The 11645-nt window shown below is 38.7% G+C and overlaps 1 protein-coding gene and 1 non-coding gene across 3 annotated transcripts; one reads left to right on the top strand and one right to left on the bottom strand.

The window, feature by feature from the left end:
* Positions 1-13: 13 nt before the first annotated feature.
* Positions 14-87, top strand: TRNAR-UCG. Its single transcript has one exon. It is a non-coding gene; the product is annotated as a tRNA-Arg (tRNA).
* Positions 88-396: 309 nt separating this feature from the next.
* On the bottom strand, positions 397-9341 carry LOC120697523 (coiled-coil domain-containing protein 150-like). 2 transcript variants are annotated; one of them, XM_039980781.1, is made up of 18 exons: positions 9067-9336; positions 8471-8677; positions 8220-8315; positions 8075-8127; positions 7485-7581; positions 6402-6475; positions 5986-6103; positions 5292-5402; positions 4209-4285; positions 3615-3681; positions 3068-3133; positions 2334-2441; positions 2041-2171; positions 1822-1888; positions 1648-1715; positions 1461-1563; positions 1130-1200; positions 397-1042 (listed from the first exon to the last, which is right to left on the bottom strand). In XM_039980781.1, exons 1-18 carry the CDS (start codon positions 9208-9210, stop codon positions 700-702), a joined length of 2001 nt encoding a protein of 666 aa, XP_039836715.1. In that variant the 5' UTR covers positions 9211-9336; the 3' UTR covers positions 397-699. The 2 variants fall into 2 exon arrangements, with proteins under 2 accessions (XP_039836715.1, XP_039836716.1); XM_039980782.1 differs by having other exon boundaries at positions 405-1042; positions 1424-1563; positions 9067-9341.
* Between the last annotated feature and the right edge of the window lie 2304 nt (positions 9342-11645).

The following is an 11645-nucleotide window of genomic DNA, read 5'->3' on the forward strand; positions in this document are numbered from 1 at the left end:
CATTGGCACAAAAGACCGCATAGCGCAGTGGATTAGCGCGTCTGACTTCGGATCAGAAGGTCGTGGGTTCGACTCCCACTGTGGTCGTTATTCTCTTTTTGTTTTTTGTTTTCGTTATTCTCTTCTTAACCAGCATACACCATTTTATACGAGTCACGACTAAGGTAATGCGATCTGTCTTGCAATTGCAACTTCGAAGACAGTATTTTTACTGTCAGTACCAACACCAAAACCAGGTTACCATCATTTTTTTTTTTGAGAGGGAGAAACGCACTGCACTGGCCATCTTCGTGGTTCAATTTTATCACAACAGAACTGGGGCCAGATTGGACGTGAATTTCCAAGGGCTGCGGCAGGATTTATGTGGACTCCTGATAGATTCAGGCATTCGAGATGTATGTAAATCTCAAACCCAACAGTCCAAGGTCATAAATGTTGTTGAAGTGTCTGTTCTCTGGATTTACAGCTTGTACAACAGTGTTCAGTGTACATGTAAAATAAAACATCCATGGCAAGGACAAACAAATAGCAAATGCCTTGCCCAGGTTACACAGCTTAGCCCGCGTCTCCTAAAACTGGACAAACTGACAGTGCGACAAAACAATCAAACAGCATTATATACACATCAACCAGTGCTTTTTTTCTGAGATAATACATGTCAGTGAAGCAAACTGAACTTTTGCTGGTCGATTCATGATGTCAACTCTTCAGATCCTCTTCAAGCTCGTCAAACTCCCACCCGCTGATCTCCTCACCTGAGTACTCTCTGTCCTCTTTCCCAAGCTCGGATCCCAGGTTTGCAAGCTCTGAATCAGAATCGAAATGCTGCTCGGGTTTCATGGGAGATTTTGGTGAGTCAACGTGTGCAGCTTTTGGGGTAGCTGGAGCCTGAAGAGGTGAAGGACTCAGTTTGGATCCCTCAACAGGTAGCGGTCTCGCTTTCTCAGATTCTATGCTTAGTGTTGGCCTTTCTACAGACTCAAACAATTCCCTCATTTTCTCAATCTCATCGATTAAGTTCTTCACATCTGGGTCATCTCTCCTGAAGAAATATTAGAAGTCTCAAGGAGTAAGATAATATTGATGCAAACTTAAAAATAATCCACCAAGTAGAGAACACAGATGGTACCTCGAATTAGCCCCTTGCTCAGAATAAAACAGCTTCTTTATGTGATCAACGATACTGAAAGCAATTATAATCTGAAAAGGATAGTTAACATAATCAGACTATTTGGTCTAGTTTTTTAAGGGGGAATAAGCCCAACAGGTTTAGAAGCTATAAAATAAGAGTAACGATAAATAATGTTTCGCGAGTGATAAGAATCGATCCTATTTCAAATATGTTAAATCATGCTATGTAAAGTAGTGAGAAGCATGCACAATAAATCAAATTTTGTATAAAAAAAAAAACTGTAGCACATACTGCGAAACCAGGTTAAAGCAAGGTAACTGAGTAGAACCTTCTTTTCTGTTTCCAGATATTCCTCTTCGAGGGATTTACGCGGATTTGTTCTCTCAGTCTCAGATGCTTCATCATTCCCATGTTCTTTTGCATCTTCTTCCCTACAAGGCAAGTAAAACCAGTAGTGATCAAACCAATTGAACATATCAAAGTATGTGATAGAAATAGAAAAGTTATGGAAGTACCTTGAGTTCAAGACAGCCAAGTTATCGACAAATGTTTTGATACTCTCAATCAATGGGCTTAGGACTTCCTGATAAATACGAAAAACACGACAATGAGTCTGACAGCACAAAATGGAGACAGATACCGTATTGCACGAATGCCTCCAGCATATATGAATAACAACTTCCACTTACCTTGAATGCTGAAAGATGATGTTTTGTCAGCTTTAAATACTCACTCACACATTTCTCCAGCTCATCACTGCGAAGGCCACAACATATTACAAAGGATAAAACTAGGTAAGCACACAACTTCATCCAGAGTAGTTGTCATAGTCCACGGTTGATTTAAAAGACAAACAGCACAAATAATGAAATAACAGAAAAAAAACTGCCAGAAAACAACTACCATACCATGTCTTCTTTTCCTTCTGTTCATTGTATGAGGACTGGAGCTTCCACGAGTCCTCAAGGAAACCGATCCAGATCTTGACTACATTGGACTCCACGTTACACAAGGTGATGGATTTGGAGAGGTCATCCTCCTAAGTAGATTTGGAAAGAAGATGAAACAAACACCACCTTGTGCAACAAATATGATGTAAAGAAATTGACAGACCACAACTTGATTGAAAGTATCATGGGAGAAAGATAGAAATGCACGATTCTTAATAAAACTGAGTTGACCACACAAGTAAACATCAGACCTTTTTTTTCAAGCTAAATATGATTTGATTGTTTGCTTCATCAAATTGGTCCCTCTCTTCCCTAGTTTGCTTGAGCCGGCCATTAGCAGCATTTAGTGATATATTGACCTGCAAATGAGGAATATCTTTACAAAAGAACATAGTTCAACAGAACTATCAGAGTGAACTTGTGAAATTTTTGCAGAGCATGTTAAAGAGAAACAACACATTATTCTGGTGTCAGTTTTTGCAACCTCTCCAGCAAGCAAGTGTAGTATAGTTTAGTTTTATAGGTTAATGCTTAATGCTTAATTCCAGGTAAAGTACACTGACCATCATGAGGGTATTCCTATTTCAAGTTTCATGGCTCTTCTGCTCAGACAAGAACAGGCCATGTTTTAGATAGAGAGAACAAAAGAACAACTCTTTTGCCCAGATCATCAAATTTCATATCACCAATTAAATGTCCTGGCAATTGCCTGAAGCTTGCATTTCAGAACAGGGACCCTTCCCAGGGTCCTCTCATTAGCCACAGTACATTACCAATGAGTCATTATAATCAGACCAATAGATGGGTGAGTTGTTCAAAGTTCAAACAAAAAGATTCCATACCACCATGTGTGTCCAATATTCTGGAGATGATATTAGATACCAGTATATGTATATCACAGATGACAAGGCATGAGAACACTCCTACACAATGGAACTACACAAAAACGTATCTTCACAAATAGTTACAGCAAGGAAAAAATTACCTTTTTCAGCTGTGCCTCAAGCTCATCTCTTTGCTTCTCCAATTCAGTAATCTCATCAAGCAATTCCTTTATCAGACCGTACAAAAGAAAGTAAGATAAGATATCTAATATCTCATTTGATTGCACTATAAGCAGGTTTGGAGGTTGAAATACACAGTAAAGCACATGCATATTTGTTTCATAGCATGCATAAAACAGCATGCAAATAAAAGTTGACATCATACAAGTAAATGTATATTCTGATAGAACTAAAATAAGGGTGCAAAACTAAATTCCTATTATCCTAAAGCATAAAAATGGGGACAAGAAGCTGTAGAGACAATTCAACAGATGCATTGCATTTTGACACATCTAAACCAAGGTCTTGTTTGTGAAAGTTAAAAAAAACATCATTTTCAGTGAAAGTGTGCTTTCCTATGAAATTCCTTATTAGTAGATATGATCCTATGTTCCAAAAGGGACTTCTGCTTATTTCCACTCGTTTTGAAGTCCCAAAAGTGCACTCAATACCTTCCACACCTGTATGTAAGCTATGTAGCGCTCTTACCTTCTCAGCAGCATTTACTTCATTCTCTTTTTTCACGCGAAAGTTGAGAGCATCTTCTTTCTGGCGCCTGGTACCATATCAAATGAAAACTCACATCAAATTGCCGGTACCATGATTTGGTTATATCAGACTTTCAAAGAAAAAATGGTCTATAAACATACAACATGACGCATTTTCATAGCAATATACAAAAAGTGGTGAAGTGTATGATCAGCCAACTAACATATTGACAAACACAAGTTGTTAAGTGGAAGTACTACTGTCGAAAACACAGCTATTTAATACCACCGGCCGGGAAAAAAAAAGAACGCGCGAGTCCTGATACTCAGGTCAGAGCATATGACACATTACAAATTTACAATGTCAAAGCAATGGACTGAAATGCTGCTTGGGCTGGCATAAATAATTTAACTGGTTTTCAACAGAGTCCTTGATGATAAAAGGAAATTCAAGCATGTATAACGATGGAGCAAAAGTTTCAACCAAAGAATAAAACCAAAGCAAACATCCAAGAATGAAACATATTTCGTTTTTATGGGATTGTATGCCATAAAAAAATGATTCATAGAGGAAAAACAATTTCAGAAGCAAAACCTGTGCTCCAAAATACGTTGTTCTGCTTTGGAGGATGAACTTGCCAGGGAATCTGCCAAGACCTTTAGTTTATCCACCTGATGATTTGTGAATGCTGTTAGCGTTGCAGGTCATGGATATGCAGCTATAAACAGAGTGTGTGATGAGGAGCTCCTCGAATAACTATTTGAAGGCAGAAATGAAAGTCTTACAGCAATAAACACTTCAACAGTCACAAAAACAAAAGCTAGACAAAGCTGAGCCACATAAATTCTACCCATATGAATAGATCTTTTCTCCCTCAGAAATGCAGGAGAGCTGTGTTTCATTTCATTACAGAAAAGAGAAGTACAGAGCACCGGCCTATAAGGAATGGTGCAAGAACATTACAATGAACATAGATTCGCCACTCAACAACAAACCATGACCAACATAAAGCCTAAAGCCCTAAACAGGGCCTAAAGCCCTAAACATGTCTATCCAGCCAGCAGCTCCGAAGCTGCTTAGCTCCTGCAGCTTGCCAAGGGACCCCACCTCCACAGATCTCACTACCGGTATCACAATAGGGACAGCTCCATCAAAGATGCAAGTGTTTTTTATCAATCTTTTTTTAAAGTCTGCCAACTATGTCCTTAAAATAGGCAGCCACCACATAATCAATCGAAGTATTGGCAGGTAAATGCATACTCCTATTATTATAAGTTCTTTTTTTTCTTGAATACGCAGGAGACCTGCATATCATTGCATTAAGAAAGAAGTAGAAAGGCTAAAATAGCCGTACAAACACACACATCCCACACACACCTACATACTCCTATAATTGTTATCAGTTCTTATAAGGACGTCTGAAGCCCATACTTCTTAAGAAGTAAGATTCATCGAAGATCTACAACTGACAATCCAGACTTCCAGAGCCTTGCTACTGATGTAAAGGAGGTGTTCTTACACTCTCAATGACTGAAAACATAGACAAGCCAAAGAAAGTTTAATATACTCCTGACAGCCCCAACGCTTGCCATGATTAATAGTCTAATTACACTCCACAACAAGTCAAGGGATCACAAGTCAAAATTGAAAGAGTCTAAAGATAAAATACAAACTTGCCTTCTGAGAATGAACATCCAGGGAATCCCCAGGAGTAATTGATTTCTTCTTCAGTAGAAGTTCTTCAACTCTAGAACATAAACGGACTTCATTAAGTGCTTCTTTGAAAGCCTGGAGAAGGCACAGATCATAGTTATCAGCTTTCAGACCTTAAAAAGGAAAATATCACTAGAATAGTAGAAGAAAACAAAACAGATTAGTAAACACTTTAATCACCAATGCAAATACTAGGCAGTAAGTAGGTGTATCATAGGCATGCACAACCCCGAGGGAATATTCAAATTTAATAAAGTTAAATTGCATGATACTCCCTCCGTTCAAATTATAGTTTGTTTGACTTTTTTAACCCCAAGTTTGACCACTCGTCTTATTAAAAAATTTAAGCAAAATACCACTTCTTTTGTTGTGGCTTGCTTTATCAATACAAGATCTTCAAGAATGATCTAAATTTGACTATATTTGCACAATTTTTTTGAATAAGACGAGTGGTCAAACTTTGGGTCAAAAAAGTCAAACGAACTATAATTTGGAACTGAGGTAGTAGTACTTTTTGAGACAAATCTACATGCAATAATCATGTTTCCCAACTAATAATTAGAAATATAGTGATAGCCAAAATTAAAAAGGTTTGCTGCACATATGTCCAAAAAGAGAAGAACTACATGCTACATGTACGCGAAGGAGCTGATAATACCTCAAGATTTGCAACAGCAACCTTCTCTGATGTTTTATCTTGATCTTCAGCTGATTGAGCTCGTGATTTCTGCTTCTCATCTAGTTTTCTCCGCAATTCTAGGGTTTCAGCGTCTATCCTGTAAAATACAAGCTGCAGAATCAGCTACTAACCTGAAACCAAGCATATGTCTCTTTAAAAGTGTTTGGCGACTTTTGTTGTTGCATGAATGCACGACAATTTCTGGTATGGCCCACGATATTGATATTTCAGTATGACCATCGTGTAATTTGCACACTTTGTTCCTTTGGTGTGATTAGTTGCTAAGAAAATTAAGATATAGTATTGAAAAAAAAGTATTTGCAATTAAGCTACAAGAAAAGAAGCTGAAGCAATTAGTTACAACATATTCACAGGTAATTAGCAGATTCAGTCACCTCATAATGTCAGCATTTCTCTTTAAGCCTGAAATGATATTTTGAGCGTATTCAAGCAGCTCTTCACGCTTTACCTGCTCACACAGATACAGTGAACCACCAGATACATTACAAAATCAGATATTTTTTTTAACCACAGCTATAAGTGCATCTCAGGAAATGTTTCACAAACAATAACCAATAGTAACTATGTATATATTTTAGATAAACAGTTTCTCAAGTTCATTCAGTCTTTTTCAGGAACACTGAAACCATATAGGAACTAGATCTCGCTACTCTAAAGTTAGGAGTTCGTACATGAGGGTATGAAACCCAACTTGGATTGAGAAAGGCCAGTTGAAAATAATATTTAGGTGGACTCAGTTGATGTATTGATGTGCAGGCCACATATCAAACATTGAGACTAAATAAGGGCTCCAAATCTAGACAAAAACAAAGTAACAAACACAAAACTAAATTTAAACTAATATATAATACCCTTGAAACCAGAGTACTCCCCGCATTATAGCTTGTCTTAAGTCAAACCATCCGAAATTTGACCTAGTTTATACAAATATATATATATATATATATTTATGGTACCAAGGTGTCACTATATTCATCAAGAGATATTTTTTCATAGTATACCTATTTTTGGTCCAGAACAAAATCAATATGGTACTAAACCTTGACTAGTATAAGTGTATAACCATATCATAACACTGACTTCGACTTCAAGACAAGGCGAGTGTAGGCATGCATGATGTAAAAGTAACTCATAAGATTTTTGAGAAAATATGATAAGAAAGCAATTTTGAGAAACAAAAAACAGAATGGCACTCCCATATTGCAAGACTCAAAAACTTAGTTGACAGAAAAGGACCAAAAACAGAACTCAGGTCTTAGAAGAAAACCTAGGTAAACACTCCCATCTAGGGGTTGTATCCAACAACAGCGTAGATAGGTAAACACTTAAGTAACAGAAAAATCCAGAATTATTAGGTACCATTGATTTTAGAGATGCCACCAAAAAAAACACAAGTTAATGTCTACATTTTTTTTCAAAAGAAAACAGATATGCCTAAAGGCAAACCAAAAGTATACCAGGACTTCATCTTTGTATTCTGAAAATGCCTTAGCCAAGTCTTGTACATTGCTCATGATTTCCTTGTTCACTTCTTTCCCACCAGTAAGACATATGCTGCAGGAATCAATAGCATTGCAATTTTCAATACAGTAAATTACAAAATATCACTGATAAGAGAAGACAATAGAGAATTAAGGTGCATGAAGTAGGTGAGATTGTATAGTATAAAATGCTTGGAAAAACTATAAGCATTAGTAATGTTAATGAGTTAATTATTTGAATAAATATGGTTTTGAGGCATGTAATTTCAGCAGAATGCTAGCTAGGTAAGCTTATATTTGCCCATTATGAAATGGCGAACCGAGCTGTAAACTTGGAACAGGACAATGAGGCATGAAATAAACCAAAAAAGAAACCACAACCACCAATGCTCAGCATGTATAATCCATAAAGAGAACAGAGAAAAAGGTTGTCAAGGAAACGAAACAAGGTCTATAAGGATACGGGAATCCCAATATATAAATGTAACTCCTCTTCGTTTTTTTTAATCTCATGAAGAAATATTAAATACAGGCATGCCATGCGTGATTTCATAAAACACACTCACCCGAATATTTCCAAAAGCAGTGAAACCTCCTCCTCAGAAGGAGCTTCAAGAATCTTATTAAAGAAAAGATAATTAGTCCTTAGCATTAACTAAGTACGAACAAAAATAGCCATGTGGCTGGGAGAGCATGGTTCAAATAACTCACCATGGATAGCGTAATACCTTCAAGTGCTTGGCTGTACAAGAATACGTCACGGAAGTTCATAGGTGCTCCATCAATATCGGCATCATAGAACAAAACCTACTTCCAAAATGTCATTTTAAGAAGAATATATGTACTTCAGAAAGTTTACGATAACTAAGATATGTACAAACGACTTAACTAAACTCAACAGTATCAAATAACTATATGAAACAAACAGGCAAGTGATTAAATTTGTGAGCATGTAATCTCACCATTGGTGCTTTCGTAGTATCTGTTTCACCAGAAGGATCATGATCTTCAGAAACCTTTAAATCCGAACCTCCAAGTTCACCATCAACATCTTGCAATGCCCCCAACCAGCGTTTTAACAATTCAACTCTTTCACCCCCACGGCATGAAACTGCTGCCTCTTCCAATCGTGCTACTGTTTTCTTGAAACTTTTATAGTTCTGAGCACCCTGCAGATCACACAGTAGCAGAACCAACTTAGACCAATGGAGATAATCAAGGACTCAGTAGTGGTCCATCTATGCTAAACTAGGACTGGAAGTCTTAACTTCACTGTCCCTTCCTTTATGTGCTAATGACTCTGAAGCACACAACCTTCAGTCCAGAGCAACCCAAGCTACGGGCACCAGCAGTTATAGCCACACCACAGATTAAAGCTCCAATTTACAACTGATCGACTAAGCGCATCGCATTGGTGAGCAGATGCAATGAATCCACCCCTCAAAGGGAATATGCCCGTGTTTGATTCGCGCCCCAGACCTGCCCCGCATTAGGATTTGGGCAGGCCGCAGGGGACGCCCGCTCGGAGCGCTAACGAAATGGAGGGGAGCTAGCTCACCATGCGGTCGTGCAGGATGTCCGCAACGGCCTGCCCGGCGTGGTGCGCGACGGCGTCGGCGTAACCCTTGACGGCGCGGGCGACGCCGCTGCGGCCGCCGGCCTCCACCGCCCGGCTCACCGCGCTGCGCAGCCACGACGACATCTCCGGCGAGCGGGCGAAGGGGAGGGGAGCTAGGGTTTTTGGATTCGGACGGCACCGACCACGGCGACGTGGAAGGCGAAGACCAACGGAGTGGAGAATGCGGCGAAAGAGAGGGAGGTGGTGTGTCAGCGACGTGCTCTCTTGGATTTGGATGTCGTGCGGGCCCCGCTGGCGGTGAACTCTACCACTTTGTCCTGGGCTTTTCTTTGGTCAAGTGTCAAGCGATAGAGTTGACTACTGACTTTTTCTTTCTGTTCTCGATCTGCTTGAGTGCAGTGCCGCCTAATAAACCTTAAAATAGCAAATGATGTATGTTTTTTAAAAATTCAAATGTTGTTAGTCCGATCTTTGTGATACAGAAAAATTTGCATAAAGTTCGTTTGCCTTGCAGATTAGATATTTATAGCTGCTATCTTTCTATTATTGTCATCTGATAAAATAAGAAATTTTAAAGTCTGCAAACCACTATGTTGCTAAAGTTAACACGACATTTTCCTTTGTGGTGGCACTACTCTAGCTATTAATTTTTTTGTAGCTTTCTTTGATATTGTTCGATTTGAAAAATAAACTACTCAAAGTTAGAATCTTGTGTCATCGTCGCAAAAGGAAAAAAATAGTCTGGCTTCTATAGAGTTTACGACACACTGTTGCATTTTGCATCTTCCCTACTTGCACGTGCTACCATGATTTTCATTAAGGCTTTGTTGCATTTTGCATCTTCCCTACTTGCACGTGCTACCATGATTTTCATTAAGGCTTCGTTTGGATGTAGGCATTCAGCTGGAGGAATTGAATTGGGCTTGAATACCTAATCCAAGCTGCATTGGAAATGGTCTGCAATGCCAATGTTGTTGTTTGGATGTGCTTGTAATTGGTAGCTGGAATCAAAGGCTAGAATGCAATTCCAATTCTTGTTTGGATGTACAACTCGTGGAATTGTGAATGTTGAATGGTTTGAACATTATAAAATTCATTCCTATATGAGACCATGTTATCAACAAGTATGTAGTATATGTAAACACAAAAAAAAGCAAGAAAAATAATTTTCATGTTCCGAAAATATTTTGAAAAATGTCATAATATCAGCAATATTCTGAAAAATACGTGAAAACAGCAATAATATTTAAAAATAATGATGACACCAGTAGCATAAATGTTGATAACAAGAGCTATTTTTGAGGCAATAACGTGATATCAATATTTTTCATGTCTCTTACAAGTAGTAGCAACATATTCAACCATAGTAATAGAAGATAATAGGACAAACCCCAACTTTGTGTCCATCATAGCAAGAACAAACTAATTAAAAGTGCTACACTCGCAAAAGACATTACATAACTGGAAGCACCTAATTAGGATAGCAAATCTAGGCATTACATAACAACCATGCAGAACTGCGCTCAGTTGGAATTCTTCTCATTCAACATCAAGAGCCATTCCTTCCTCATGTCCATGGGGAGTTCCATAAGCGCTTGGAACAAGCGCTCATTAAGGATCAACTTTCCATAAGATTTCAGCATATCACATCTATCCAAATCTGGTATCATTTGAAGTGCAGCAAGGATTTCAGCAGGAGGAGTTACTTGGGGCATTGGTAATGGCTCAATGGACTTCAAAGCATCATTGAATGAGGTTTTCATATCTCCAAGCATGTAAAGAATTGCATCACCAGTTCGCTGTCTCTTTGGGGGCAAATCTGGGGATGCATCAGCATCTTGTTCAGGTGAATCTTGAGCATCCTCAGCACCTATCCTAGCACCTTGACCATTGGCATGATCAATTGAGTAAATGGTGCAGATTGCATCCCAATTCTTCACTACTTTGGTCTTGTAACAAGCTGCTGCCTTGTTGCACTGCATAACATACACCACAAACTCAGTCAAGTTGTTATACTTTTTAATAGAAAGTAATCATGGTTTAGACGTGCATGTACTTCCCTCCACATATCTATTCCAAACATCATCACTATCCATTGACAACTTATTATTGTCCAAATCCCAATCAAATCCACTCTGAGAAAGGATCTTGCTAATGATCTCATAGTGCTTATCAAAAGTTTTGCACCTTGATGTTATGTTATCCATTGTGATCAGTGGCGGAGCTACACTTTGCCACCAGGGTCTGCCGACCCCGACGATTTTTAAAAAAATCAATGGAAAGTTACTGTATCTATCATTATGACCCCAATCCTCTTATGCACAAGACCCCGGTGATCCCGTGGTCTGGCTTCGCCCCTGGTTGTGATCTCCACATTACACTTGTCACGCACATTCTTTATAGCAGCATTGTAGACATGTGGCTTCCATCCATTTTGGGCATGATCACCATTGTTGTGATGCTCCACAAGGACATCCAACAATGTATTGTCCATCTCATCTGTCCAGGTGAGGTAAACTCTCTTCCCCTTTGGTGCAGACATGATGCTATACAAAAAA

This window comes from Panicum virgatum, chromosome 3K, assembly GCF_016808335.1.
Source record: "Panicum virgatum strain AP13 chromosome 3K, P.virgatum_v5, whole genome shotgun sequence".
Classification (NCBI taxonomy): domain Eukaryota; kingdom Viridiplantae; phylum Streptophyta; class Magnoliopsida; order Poales; family Poaceae; genus Panicum; species Panicum virgatum.

Bases quoted from the DNA above. Each gene is read 5' to 3' on its own strand.
- LOC120697523 (XM_039980781.1), bottom strand. From the start codon at position 9,210: ATGTCGTCGTGGCTGCGCAGCGCGGTGAGCCGGGCGGTGGAGGCCGGC. The intron at 4,286-5,291 runs GCAAGTTTGTAT...ACAAATCATCAG, and splicing joins TGGATGTTCATTCTCAGAAG to GTGGATAAACTAAAGGTCTT. The intron at 1,564-1,647 runs GTACTTCCATAA...CTTGCCTTGTAG, and splicing joins TTGGCTGTCTTGAACTCAAG to GGAAGAAGATGCAAAAGAAC.